This window comes from Lipotes vexillifer, unplaced genomic scaffold, assembly GCF_000442215.2.
Source record: "Lipotes vexillifer unplaced genomic scaffold, Lipotes_vexillifer_v1.1 scaffold691, whole genome shotgun sequence".
NCBI lineage: Eukaryota > Metazoa > Chordata > Mammalia > Artiodactyla > Lipotidae > Lipotes > Lipotes vexillifer.
The window spans coordinates 4444302-4457613 of NW_006788040.1; the positions used below are offsets into that span (position 1 = coordinate 4444302).

Consider the following 13312-nt stretch of genomic DNA (forward strand, 5'->3'; position numbering starts at 1 on the left):
GCTGAAGTTGTGAGGCCTGAGGGAGTTGGGCAAGTCACCCCCATGGAGGACACTGAAGCCCAGAGAGTCAGCCAGCCAACAGGAAGCAGAGTGGACAGGGACCCAGGCCTCCTGGCACCTCTCCAGAACTCCTCCCACAAGCCCAGGCACTCCTCCACCCCAGCCAGGGCTGCCACCATGCTGTGGGGTGCACTGGGTGTTGAGGCTGCCAGCCAGGCCCAAGGGAGCCTCTGAAGGGCTTCTCTCTTGGCTGCCATAGAAACAAGTGACCTCAAGACAAAGGTGTCCACCCTGGAGGGGGAGCTGAAGCAGCAGCGGGAGTCCACGTGGGCCGTGGGTGAGGAGCCCTGCCATGGAGCGCTGTACCGTGTGCCATGTGCTTGGTGGCTGAACCAGCACCCTCTGTCTCCTGGGCTTCTGGGGCAAAGCTAAAGGGAACCACAGAGGAAGCTGGGTCTGACAGGCCACACTGTTGGGTGATGCCACCTCCCACCAAGACAGTACCTTCTGTTTTCAGAACCTACCTCAGGCAGGGTTCAGAGCCCCATTTTGTGGCTGAGGACACTGAGGCCCAGACATGTGCTGTGACCACCCCCCCGCTTCCCAGGTCTTGTCCTGGGTCAGAGGCAGTGCAGGAACTCCCCAGGGCTCCCCCGCTCTACCCCCTCCCCCGCCCGCTCAATCCTGCAGAGACGAAGGCCCAGGAGCTGCAAGAGGAGGCTGAGCACAGGGCGGAGGCTGAGAGGCAGGTGCAGCAGCTGGAAGAGCAGGTGCAGCTGCTGGCAGGGCGGCTGGACGGAGCCAGCCAGCAGATCCGCTGGGCCAGCACAGAGCTGGACAAGGAGAAGGCCCGTGTCGATAGCATGGTCCGCCACCAGGAGGTGAGGTCAGCGCCTGGTCTCCTGCAACGAAGGCTGCAGGGAGAGAAAGGGCTCCACTGACTGGGGGGAGATACTGGAGACCTAAGGAGAAGAGTTCCTGAGTGGCGACTGTGACTGGAAAGAAGTGGGGGCGAGGTCTGCTTTCCAGGGGGGGTGGGATCTCCAAGCTTGGGGGTCCTGGCCTTGCCAGGGTTGGGGTCTGCTCCCTTCTTCCCTCCACCCCTTCTACTGCACGCGTGTGCACAGACAGATGTAGCACAAGGGGGTGGGCTTGGATACAGCTGCCTCCTTTGTCCTGTGTGGCTGGGCCTGGCCCCATGGGCCTCATGGCCTCCCTCCTGCCCATCCCGGCTCAGTCGCTGCAGGCCAAACAGCGAGCCCTGCTACAGCAGCTGGACACCCTGGACCAGGAGCGTGAGGAGCTGAGGGGCAGTTTGGCTGAGGCCGAGGCCCAGCGGGTCCACGCGGAGAAGCAGCTGCAGCACGTGCAGAGCGAGAGGGAGCAGGGGCGGTGCCAGCTCCAGGCCCAGCAGGTGTGAGGGGGCAGGGGCGGTACTTCCCTTTCTCTGGAGGAATCTCCAGCCAGCTAAGCAACTGCGGGCCTGCCCCGTGCCTGGGGAGTGGAGGTGATGGGGTGTCCCCAAAGGGCTGGGAGCCTGAGCCTCCCCTGCCCTAGGAGCTGCTGCAGAGCCTGCAGCGAGAGAAGCAAGGCCTGGAGCAGGCAACAGTGGATCTGCAGCTGACCATCTCGGAGCGAGAACGCGAGCTCGTGGAGTTGAGGGAGCGGGAGAGGCTGCTGGTGGCCTTTCCGGACCTGCACAGGCCTGTGGAAGCCCAGATCCAAAGTAGGGGCCCGGGGTTGGTGCAGAGGGCACGCCGGGGCTGGGAGCAGGCAGCTGAGGGCTCATCAGGGCAGGACACAGGTCCACGGCAAGGGTGGCAGAGCCCCCACAACACACAGGTGCTCTGCGTGTTACCCACTCCTCTGTGTGGATGGGAACACAGAGGCCCAGTGGGGAGCTGACTGCTCAGGGTCACACAGCCAAATCCAGACCCAGGTCTGGCTACCTGTGTAGCCTGTGCTCTTTACCACGTCACAGGCCAGTCCTTGCTCAGCTTCCATGTCCCCTGTCCTGGCATCTCCCCAAACTACACCATGGGGCCAGCTCCAGTGGCACAGCCCCAACTGTCCAGTGTCCATGGGAGTGCTAGGGACCCATCTCAGTGGAAGACTGACTGCCCAGCGACCTGGGTTCTTGTCCCAACCCCTCCAGTCCCCTGAAGCTCTGGGGTGAATCCCCATGTAGAGCTGTTGGGATGATCCACTGCAATCTAGCTTCTCATGATAAGTCATCACTTGTGAGTGCTGGGCCCTTGTGTTACCCTGTCAACCGCCCCGTGAGGCAGGTAGCAGCCGCTTGTGACAAACCAGGAAACTGATAACCAGAGCAGGCAGCACCTTGCCTGGGTTCAGAGTAAGGGGGAGCATCTGTCCCCCCAGGAGTGGGGAAGAACATCCTTGCTGAATTCCTAAGACTCATATCCAAGAGCCGGCTGTGGCTTTGGATGAGTCACTGTCTCCCGGGCCCTCCAAAAGCAGGTGGCCTTGGAAGAGCTTCGCTTTCTTACCTATGTGCTAAATTTTTGGTGAGCTCCAGGTCCCCCTCAGCTCAAATTCTGCAAGGCTTTGGTCACCTCCCAGCAGGCAGGGGCGTAGGGAGTGCAGGGGGAGGGGGAGAACAAGGCCTCAGGAGAAAAAAAAAAAGAGGTGGGAGGTCCAGTATGCTGACCCTGCCCACCTGCAGGGGTGGCAGGGGACCCTAGGCACGTACCGGCTGGCGTGTCTGCCCTCTGAGGTCCTGTCTCGTTGGGCACAAGAGGCAGACCTGATGGGGTGGGGTGCCAGACAGTGGGTCTCCACAGGCTCTGGCAATGTCACGGACGACATGGAGAAGCAGGTGCAGGCCAACGACATCCGTATCCGGGTCCTACAGGAGGAGAACGGGCGGCTGCGATCCATGCTGTCTAAGATCCGGGAGGTGGCCCAGCAGGGGGGCCTCAAGGTGGGCAGCATGGCCCCCCCACCTGAAAGGGGCCAGCCTTTGGGGACTTGGAAGAGGCCCCCAACCCAGCAGAGGTCTTCAGCTTCCCCCAGGGAATCTGCCGTCAGCCCAGCTCATTGCACATGGGGCTCTCAGGTGGCTTTAGGCTGTGCTTTTGTGAACCATCTGCCACGATTCAGGAAGGCATGAGGATGTTACCATGCCTTCTAGCTCCAAATCCTCCCTCTAGCCCTTTGAACCTTTATTTCAAGTGCACCAGGAGCCTTGTGAGAAAGCAAACCTTCCCACCCTTACCACGGCTAATGACAGGCCCTGGAAGGCTTTCCAAACCCTGCCCCTCAGAGGAAGGGGCCGTGGTGACAGGTTCAGGCCCTCCCACCTCCCCTATGACACCCTCTCTGTTCGCTGCAGAGGGGATCCTGGGCCTTTCTGAGCTTGGTTTTCTTTGCAGCTGATCCCACAGGACCAGCTCTGGGCCCCTCCCAGCAAGGGAATCCACAGAGCAGCGCCCCCAGCCCAGGCCCAGAGAGCATCTCCAGGGTGAGTGAGGCTTTGTCAGAGGCAGGGCACGTGGGGGTGGGGTGGTTCCCCTCGCTCACAGGGGATCTTGCCATCTGGTCCTCCCTCAGGCCCCTGGGTAGGCAGCACTCACCTGGCAGCAGGACGGCCAGTGCGGGCAGGACCCTGCTGGGCCAGCCCCAGGCCTCCCCGCCTCGGCAGCCCTGCAGTCAACCCAGCAAGTCCTCCCTAGAGGATGTGACCCACTCGACCAACTGTGCCCAGAACCCCATCCGGGCCTTGGCCAGGCTGAGAAGGAGACTGTCACCAAGCCGGGGCCAGGCCGGCCCTGCATACCAGCCCCAGGAGCGGCCCACATAGCCTGCATTGGGGTGGGGCTGGAGGGCGGGAAGCTGGCAACCCACCCCATGTAATAAAGCCCAGGCCATCTGCTCACAGCGACCTTGGCCTCACCACACTGGCTCAGCAGGGTAAGAGTCCTTCCTTCCCTGTCCTGAGTCCCCAGCCATGTGGGTCATTGGCCAGCAGAGGTCTGGCACACTGTGCACCCTCAGTAAATGGGAGCTTCCTGCCTCCCTCCTGACAGGGGCAGTGGAGGAAGAGGACACACTGAGGGCAGAAAGAAGCTTCTAGCACCTGGGCGATGTGAAAGGCAGTCTTTTGATCCCCACTGCAAAGACTAAGGGGTAACATGGACTCAGTGACCCCCACCAATAGAGCAGGGTCAGGGTAGGGGATGCGCAGGGGAAGGAGAGCAGCCGCCACGGTGGGCCCAGTGAGGACACCTGAGGCAAGGAAGGAGTCAGAGGCCGGGGTTCTGGCTCAGGCTCACAAAGGCAGGCAGGGACCACCCAGCTGTGAACCTGGGGATGGGGACATTAAGGATCCAAGGAAATCAGCCCCCCTTTCACTGCGGAACGCCTCACCTTCAGGAAACACAAGTCAGAAAGGGTTTCTCTAAATCCAGGAGGTTGGATCCCCAGGAGGCCACTGAAGGCAGGGCAAGGCTTCACCCAGCCAGAGAGCGGGACACCCCAAGCCAGCCCTGGCTTTCCCAGGCCTGTCCCTTGGGGCCAGGGCACTGATGCTGCCAGGCACACCAGGCCTGCAGTAGTCCAGTTTTCCTCACGAAGCCTCCAGCCTGTCCTGAGCCACCCCACCTGTGAGGGACAGACGCTAAGACCTTGCTGAGGAGCTCTGGGTGTGGGGGTGGGATGGGGGATGCTCTTGGCTTTCTATGACAGTTTTCCCTGGTCAGGAGCACCTCAGTTTACAGAGAAAAGTCAAGAAGGGCTGTGTATGTAGCTGGACTAGCATGGCCACGGGCTGCCCAACTCTTGCTTCTGTGGAGCCTGGGGGCTTGCTGAGGGAGCCTGGGCTGTCTGGACTGGGCCCCTCCCAGGTGAGAGCCAGCCCTCAGGTGTGCTCCCTGAGGCAGGGGGCCCAGGCCCAAGTGCAGAGGAAGGACCTGTCACAGCCCGGCTCCTCTCTGCATCCATTCAGTAGCTCACAGGTCTGTAGGTCAGACGTCCAGGCCCTGTGTGGGTGGGTTCTCTGCTCAGGGCCTTACAAGGCTGAAATCAAAGCATCTGCCAGGGGCTTTCCTGGTGGCGCACTGGTTAAGAATCCGCCTGCCAATGCAGAGGACACGGGCTCGAGCCCTGGTCCGGGAAGATCCCACATGCCGCGGAGCAACTAAGCCCGTGCGCCACAACTACTGAGCCTGTGCTCCGAAGCCCAAGAGCCACAACTACTGAAGCCCACATGCCTAGAGCCCATGCTCCACAACAAAGAGTAGCCCCCGCTCGCCGCAACTACAGAAAGCCCGCACACAGCAACAAAGACCCAACACAGCCAAAATTAAAAAATAATAAAATAAATAAAGCATCTGCCTTTCTTTTGCAAGGGTGTGGGGCAGAATCCAGGCTCATTCTGATTGTGGGCAGAATTCTGGTTCTTGCAGCTGTCGAACTGGTGTCCATTTCCTTGCTGGCTGCTGTCGGGGCTACTCTGGGCTCTGAGAGGCCATCCAGCTTCTTGCCACATGGCCCATCCATCTTCAAGTCAGCAACAGAGAATTTCTCAGGCATTGAATCCCCTCCATGGTTCAAATTTCTGAATTCCTCTCCTTCCACCAGCTGGAGAAAACTCTCTTTTAATGGGCTCACGTGGTTAGGTCAGGCCCACTTGGATGCTTTCCCATATTAAGGTCAACTGTGCCATATAACATAACCTAATCATGGGAGTAAAATCCATCAGCGTCATAGTGCCACGATCACATAAGGCGTGTCCATGAGGGCTGGGGGAATCTTGGGGGCCATTTTAGAATCCGCCTCCCATGGGCAGTAGATTCCAGGGCAACTTGTTTATCTTAAAACATCCACACAAATTTTACATCTTATGTTAAAATATATCCATGTTTAATATTAAATCTCCCGTACCCCAAATCTAAAAAAACGGATGCCCCTGTAAGATGTACCACATTTATCCTGTGGCTTCAAGTATCCTGGTCAGCAACCTGTAACCCCAGGGAGAAGCACAGGACTAGATAGTTTCTAAGGCCCCTGGTCCCAGCCAGGCCCCAGACACGCCATGGGACCTGCAGCAGCCGGTACCCAAGGACCGAGGGTTAGCAGGCAATGGAAGGGCCGCTAGGTTTAACATCATAGCCTTCAAGATGTGTCATGGAATATGGTCAGGTTAGAGTGCCCCCAAGGCCAGATAGCTCCTCTCCCAACCCACCCCCAATAAATAAGCACAAAACCTGGCCACTGCAGCCTCAGCCCCCAGGGATGCCCTGACAGGCAGGCCAGAAAGCTCCCAGAGCCCTGGGAACAGCAGCACTGCCCACACCCTCTTCCCCAGGTCCCTGGCCAAAGTCCTGGGAGCTGTCTGAGCGGAGGGCAGGCACACCCCAGGATGGCAGAGAAAGGCCCCAAAGCAGCCTCTCTTCCTGCCGGGTCTGGGCCCTGCATCCTCAGCCTGGGGACTGTGGTCCCTCCATCCCAGTGTGGATGTGGTGGGCACCTTGCCCCTCAGCAGGGGAGGCCCCTATCCCTCCTTCCACCCATAGGGTTTGCTGTCCTGTTCCCCCTGCCGTCTTGTTCCAGGCACCCAGGGCCCAGGGCCAGGATGCAGGTGAGGGGTCCCTTCCCCACATGCAGAGATCCAGCCGGGGCAGCTAATCATCTGAGTAGCGGTTCCCTGCAGGAGAGGAGAAAAAATATCAGGGAGGGAGGTGTCAGGTGGGAACCAGATGGAGACGGTCAAGGGCCCCCATCCTTGGTGCTCACCCAGGACGTTGAATTTGCACAGCGGGCAGGTCTGCTGGAGCATCAGCCAGGGGTCCACGCAGTCTCGGTGAAACTCATGCTTACAGGGCAGCACCCGGAGCCACTGCAGGGTCGGGGAGAGGGCTCAGGCCACAGGCATAGGCCTCCAGTGCGGGTAGCAGGCCCCACGCCCACACCTGAGCTGGGGAACTGAAACCCCTGTGACCTGCCCCACCCCCATGCTGCTTTCCATAGCTCTGGTGGGGCTGGGTGAAGGCCTGGTTGGGGTACTTCTCAGGTCTCTTGGGAGCAGGGTGGGGGGCATCACGTGTCAGCCGAAGGCTGGCCTCTGCCCAGGGCACTAACTTGCTTGTTGCAGAAATAGTCCAGACACACGGCACAGGTCTCAGCACCAGGCTCCAGGGGGCCCTGTGCTGCCTGGCCCAGCCGGCAACGCCGGGTCTTGAGGGACGCCAGCCTCTGCACCACCTGGCGCTTGAGCAGGTCCACCTGTGGGGGAACGGCACACAGTTCCCGAGGGCTGGGGACACCAGGGCTCCCGAGGGCCCCCAAGGCCTGGCTCCCACCTGGCCTCGGGGCTCCCGCTGGCTCTGCCGGGATGCCTGCCGCTGAGCTTGGACCACGAGGCCTGTGCACAGGAGCATGGCCACCAGCAGGATGGTGTTCCACAGCTGTTGCAGGGGCTTCTGGGGAGAAGAGCAGGGTGTCAGGGGCACTGGGGCCACCCCATCCTCTTCACCCAGTAAATCCACCCCAAGGACCAGGCAGATGAGGTCCAGGGCACCATGACCCCGGAGGCGCCAGGCTTCCTCTTCTGAAGCTGCTGTCCCCCGCCCCCGCCCCGTGCTCTCTCAGGGGCTGCCCCAGATCCACCCTACATCAGTGCTCAGCCCAGGCCAATCCTGGGCAACAAACCTGGTGTTTGTGCACTCACAGAAGCATCTACTGGCAGCCTCACAGACTCCCCAACCCAGGACCCCCAACCCTACCCAGCACTCCTCCTGGTCTGCTTTCCTGGCTGCCATCACCCACCCACCCACGCCCATCCAGGCTGAGCATTCACAGCCTGAGAGGGCGCTAGTCCCTAGGCCCCGTCTCCTCACTCCCTAGAGGCCCCGCACGCCCCTCCTCTCCTCCCCACTCTGCGGCTCTTCAGGTGCCCTGCTCAGGCCTCACCCGCCCAGGTCCCACCCACAGTCACAGGGATCTCACCTGCAAGCCCGATTACACAGCACCCCTACTTGACCCTTCCCTCTGACGCTCCCCTCCCGCCTCCTCCGCACTCCCCATCCTCAGGAGGAGACCCAAACTCTTCTACCAGGGGGCCCTCAAGGCCCTTGATCTCCAGCCCTCCCCCCTCCCCCATCCCACGCTCCCTGCCCCTCCCACGTCTCTGCCTTTCCACACTGTTCCAGGTCTTGGGAACTAATGCTCTTCTTCCACGCTCCCTCCCTTGGCTTATGGCTTTGGACACCTCTTGCTCTGGAAGCTCTCCCTGACCAACCCTGCCAGGCAAATGTTCCCCCCTCACCTCAGCCCTCCCCCTCCCCCATCCCACGCTCCCTGCCCCTCCCACGTCTCTGCCTTTCCACACTGTTCCAGGTCTTGGGAACTAATGCTCTTCTTCCACGCTCCCTCCCTTGGCTTATGGCTTTGGACACCTCTTGCTCTGGAAGCTCTCCCTGACCAACCCTGCCAGGCAAATGTTCCCCCCTCACCTCCCCTGCCACCCTCCTCATACCCACTCTGCCCTCAGCGGTCCTCCAGCTCCCGCTGGTGGGAGGGAACCACGTCTGAGGTACCTCACTTCGCCTTTGAGAGGCCCCCAGGGGGACACATTGACCTAGACTGAACTGCCACTATATCCAGTGCGGCAGACAGGCTGTGACCACTCAACAGCTGACTCAGGAGGTGACACAGCGGAGGAAGCAAAACCCAGCCGCTGACCCACCAGCACACGGGCCTGCGGACGTGTCACAACTAATAAATGCATTCATTTAAAAGTTTTACGCCACCGTGTTCTTCCCCAGCCAATGCTGAAGTTCAACTGCCAACACGTGGTGGAAGAGGGGCTGAGAAATGATTTGATGGGCAAGGTTGGGTGCTGTTAGGGTCACAAGATGTTGCTTTGGTTCAGGGTGGAAGCACTCTGGGGGCCACTGCCAAGAGGGGTCTGTGAGCCCCAGCTTCACACTCTGTCCCACCCTCGCCCCCTGGCTTGTGTCCACGTCCCCTTTCGTCCATGGTGGGATGGTGACACCTGCTCAGGAAGCTCTCCCGAAGGCCCTAGGCTGAGCTCAGGCGCCTTCACCATGCCTGGAGGGCCATGCCCCTCACCAGCTCAGTAATCACCCCAGCAGGTGACAGTGTCTCTGGTCTAGTTCCTCCCCTAATAGGGCCGCATGAGCCCAGGGCTGGAGCTGCCCTGTCCTCATACCCCCCGCCATGCTGAGCCAGGCTGACACGTGGCAGGACTCGCACAACCTTTACACTGTAAGCTCTCTGGGGCAGAACCTGGAGCTCTGTGCTTTGGAGCGGCCAGTGAGTTCTGGGTGGGCCGAGGGTGTGGCTGGCCTGGAGCTCTACTGGAGGCCAGAGACCCCATCTCCTCAGGCTTGGTGCATCTTGGGGACCCCCAGGTAAGGAGGGAGGGCAGGGTTGGGCCTTGTCCATCAGAGCAGTAGGACATGGTCCTCAGACTTTTCTGATACATGGTGGCTACAGCTCTGGATGCCCAGAGGCTGGAGGAGTGGTGACTGGGCCCTGAGGCTGAGAGCTGGCCCTGGCTGTCCTTCAGACACCTCAGCTACCGTGGGCTCCCAACACCTGTACTGGCCCACCCCAGCCAGGAGCAAGGCCAAGGCTGTTCAGCGTTGCCCTCACAACCAGCCAGCCTGACCTGACCTACAGTACGTGCCCACCTCCTGGCCTCTTGGGCACGCTCCCAGCCTGCTCCTCTCTGAGCTCCAGGCTTTCTGCCGGCACCTCCTCCCAGTCTCTCATCTGACAGCCCCTCACCAAATGCCTGCCCCTCCCAGAAGTCCATGTGGGCTGCCCTCCAGGGGGAGAGAGGGCGGGCTCTCTCCTCTTCCAGAAAGCCCTTCCTTCCACTCCTGCAGCCTCACTCCCCGCTCCCTCTGCAGAACTGCGGTTCACGCTGCTCAAGCGAAATTGTGCTGTCTGGGCTGCCTCCGTGTTAAGTTCCTCTTCTCTGCCCATCTTTGAGGCCTTGAACGGCAGAGCCCGGGGCTTCCAAGGCCTTTAGTACCCTCCACAGCCCTTCTCACGGACCCCCAAGTGTCCTGGAATATCAGAACAGTCACCTTTGGTGACTGTTGACTTATTCGAGCACTCATAACAATAAAGGTACCGTAGCAGAGCAGCTACCCATCTGCTCAGTGCCTGCCGTGAGATTTACATACACGATCTCAACAATCTTGTGGCCGTGTGCTATACCTGTTCACAAATGAGGAACGTGAGACCAGAGGTTAAACACACAGCCTAACATCACTCAGCTAAGGTTTCAGAGCCTCATTCCAAGTCTGCCTGACTTGAAGCTGCCTTGCACGGCTCCCCATCCACCGAGGCATGCTGGAGGCTGCGCGTCAGGAGAGCAGGGAAAACCTGCCCTGCAGAGTGGGGATTTGAGAAATGCTTGCAGACACAATACCTTTGACCCTCTCTAGGCCAAGCACTGGGAAAGCCAGAGACAAATAAGACACAGCTTGGCCTTCGGGAGACAAAGTCAGAGTCCCCAACGGTCACACAGGATGGGCTGTCCTAAGAGGCCTATGAGGGGGCTTCCCTGGTGGCACAGTGGTTGAGAATCCACCTGCCAATGTAGGGGACACGGGTTCAATCCCTGGTCTGGGAAGATCACACATGCCGCGGAGCAGCTAAGCCCATGTGCCACAACTATCGAGCCTGTGCTCTAGAACCTGTGAGCCACAACTACTGAGCCTGCGCACCATAACTACTGAACCGCATGCCTAGAGCCCATGCTCCACAACAAGAGAAGCCACGACAATGAGAAGCCTGTGCACCACAACGAAGAGTAGCCCCAGCTCGCCGCAACTAGAGAAAGCCCACACGCAGCAATGAAGACCCAATGCAGCCAGAAATAAATAAGTTAAATAAATAAACTTCTTTTAAAAATTAAAAAAGAATTTAAAAAAATAAAAATAAAAGCAGTAGGGGGGCTGGGGGCCCAATGTGAGGGAGGCTTTCCAAAGAAGGCAGGAGGATGAGTTGTGAGGGCTCTGGCTGGACTGGGACATACAGAGCTGGAGAAAGAGGATGTCCAAGCCTACAGACAAGCCCCGGTGGCAGGAGACTGGGGCGTGAGTGGAGACCGGTAAATGGTACAGAGTGGCTGGAGTGTAGGGAGAAGACTGGGAAAAAAACAGGGTGAGTGATAAGGAGAGCTGTAAAAACCAGGTAAGGAGTTTGAACTTCATTCTGCAGGTGATAGGGAGTCAAAGAAGGCTTCTGAGAGGGACAGGGACATGACAACAGCAGCAGCTAAGGCTGACTGTGCATGACCCCGGGTCAGGCACCACACAGAGCACCCACTCGGCCCCTGAACCCTCACAGCAGCCCTGGGAGGTACAAGGGGTGGTCCTCCCCACCAGGGCAGGAAGACGCCACAGGACTGGAGACAAGTCATGTGTGTGGTCCCCCCACCCCCACCTCCTCTCTCCAGGCACTCACCTGCTCCTGGGCCTGACTGCCTCCCAGGCACACCAAGTCCTGCCATCCTCCGTAGCTGTCCTTGGAGAGGCCACAGGTGGTCCACAGGGTCAGCTTCCACTCGATGTTGGCCGACAGGGACTCTCCGCTGGTGATCTCAGCCATGGCCTGGGTCCTCCTGGGAGGGGAGGCCAAAGGAGCCAGATGGAAGGGCTCTTGGGAGGAGAGGTCCAGACCCACTCACCCCAGTCTTGTGGGAAAAGGATACCCCCAAGTATCACCCCACAGCCCTTCTGCTCTGGCCCCCACGCCTTTCCCAGTCAGTGGTTTTTCTAGTTCTCATAACAGCCGGCCAAGGAGGCCCTCAAGCACAGGGAAGAGTCAATCAGGATCTGGCTTCCTCCTTGCTGGAGCCAATCACCTCCACCTACAGAGCCCATAGAACCATCTCCTTCTAGTCCCCTCACCCGTTTTTCAGACTAGGAGGCTACAGTCTCAGACTAACAGGGAAGGCCCTGGTCCCAGGACCCCTATGCCCACGAGAAAGCCAAGGACCCTAGCACCCAAGCCCAGTCCTTTGAGCCCAAACCCCAACTCACTGCAGCAGTGCCTCCAACAGCTTGGTGACATTGGAAGAATAATGGAGGACGATCACTGGCCTGAGCAGAAGTTGGGATATGTCCAGCTGTAGGGGGACAGGGAGGTCAGCCAGGCCGGGTCACCCATTCCCCGGCCTACGTGCCCCGAAAGCCTGATCCGGTTTACCTCTCGGACCACGTTGTGGTTCAAGATGAGGAGAAGCAAGGCAGAGGCTCCCAGGAAGAGCGCCCTCCGCATCTGCAGGACAGAGGCAGAGGCTAGCACACACCCTGCCCACACACCTGTCTCACCACCTGTGGTCATAGCTGTTCTCAGCTCCTGGCTCTGTCGTTAGCGTTTCCTCTATACAGATCAGCTATAAGCTCCCTGAGCTCAAGGGCAAAAACCCTTACTCCTCTCACCTTCCCCCCAGATGCTCTGTGGGACCCAAATAATACTGTGCCTTCCCTGGTCCAAGCAGGGCAGGCTTGCCCACCGACCCCCAGCAGGAACTCCCCACTGGATACTCTCAGAGTCTGGTCGAGCTTCCTGCCTCTCTCAGGCTTCCTCCCACCTCCCTGCTGCCAACCACACTGACTCCAGTCTACCCCTGGGGTCCCTTGCCCCAGCCAGGCCCAGGGCTTCTCTGGAAGCTCCTTAGGGGCCCACCTGGTAGTCTGGCTCTAGCAGTTGCCTTGAAAACCCTTCCTCCAGCCCCCTTTCCACATATACCCCCTGCACCTGCGGAACCAGAGCCTTAGGATAGGCCTGTGGGCCGCTGTCCTGACTCTCCCTGCGAACCTGGGCCTCCTGCTCCTTGCCCACGTATGCCACTGCAATCCAGGCTTCTACGGGCACCTCCTGCTCAGCATCCACGATATCCATCTGTGGGGCGAGAGGCCATGGTAGGAGGAGGGGGAGGAAGGGGGATCGGTCACACAAGCGATGCAAGGCCAGGGTTTGGGAATGAGTCTGGAGGGGAGAGCATTTGATCTCAGGTTCTGGAAGCCGGAATGCTGGGGGCCTGGGCAGCCTGGGGAAGGGGCGCTGGGCTGACAGGGCTTGGTCCAGGCCGAAGGCTGGATCTGGGTGCAGGGTCTACGGCGGGGCGGGTGCCATATGGCTCAGCGGCGCTCACCAGCAGCAGGCGGCCACCCAGAGGGAGCGCCGGGTCGGCCTCGGGGCCAATCCTGACGCCCTCCAGCAACAGAGCGTCCTCCCGCGGCAGCCTCACGTCCACCCGCACGGCGCGGGCCCCGCCCCGCCCCGCCCTGGCAGTGGGCTCGCT

At 60.0% G+C, this 13312-nt stretch overlaps 2 protein-coding genes across 3 annotated transcripts in view; one reads left to right on the plus strand and one right to left on the minus strand.

The window, feature by feature from the left end:
* The window catches only part of CCDC157 (coiled-coil domain containing 157), a 14202-nt gene extending 10303 nt beyond the window's left edge, over nucleotides 1–3899 (plus strand). Inside the window, exons 5-11 of one of the 2 annotated variants that reach the window (XR_457049.1) lie at nucleotides 260–337; nucleotides 691–881; nucleotides 1238–1398; nucleotides 1610–1726; nucleotides 2805–2944; nucleotides 3396–3484; nucleotides 3574–3899. Coding sequence is in view for 1 of the 2 variants with exons in the window: in XM_007461191.1 (XP_007461253.1) it covers nucleotides 260–337; nucleotides 691–881; nucleotides 1238–1414; nucleotides 1558–1726; nucleotides 2805–2944; nucleotides 3396–3484; nucleotides 3574–3823 (1094 nt within the window). In the remaining variant the exon portion in view is untranslated. Of the gene's footprint in view, nucleotides 1–259; nucleotides 338–690; nucleotides 882–1237; nucleotides 1415–1557; nucleotides 1727–2804; nucleotides 2945–3395; nucleotides 3485–3573 lie in introns of both variants that reach the window. The other variant, XM_007461191.1, reaches the window with a different exon arrangement.
* Nucleotides 3900–6577: 2678 nt separating this feature from the next.
* The window catches only part of RNF215 (ring finger protein 215), an 11705-nt gene continuing 4970 nt past the window's right edge, over nucleotides 6578–13312 (minus strand). Inside the window, exons 2-10 of the mRNA XM_007461192.1 lie at nucleotides 13163–13310; nucleotides 12766–12909; nucleotides 12211–12282; nucleotides 12045–12130; nucleotides 11467–11623; nucleotides 7323–7442; nucleotides 7102–7245; nucleotides 6757–6859; nucleotides 6578–6667 (exon numbers count right to left, since the gene is read on the minus strand). Coding sequence (XP_007461254.1) covers nucleotides 6645–6667; nucleotides 6757–6859; nucleotides 7102–7245; nucleotides 7323–7442; nucleotides 11467–11623; nucleotides 12045–12130; nucleotides 12211–12282; nucleotides 12766–12909; nucleotides 13163–13310 — 997 coding nt within the window. The 3' untranslated portion in view covers nucleotides 6578–6644. The remainder of the gene's footprint in view (nucleotides 6668–6756; nucleotides 6860–7101; nucleotides 7246–7322; nucleotides 7443–11466; nucleotides 11624–12044; nucleotides 12131–12210; nucleotides 12283–12765; nucleotides 12910–13162; nucleotides 13311–13312) is intronic.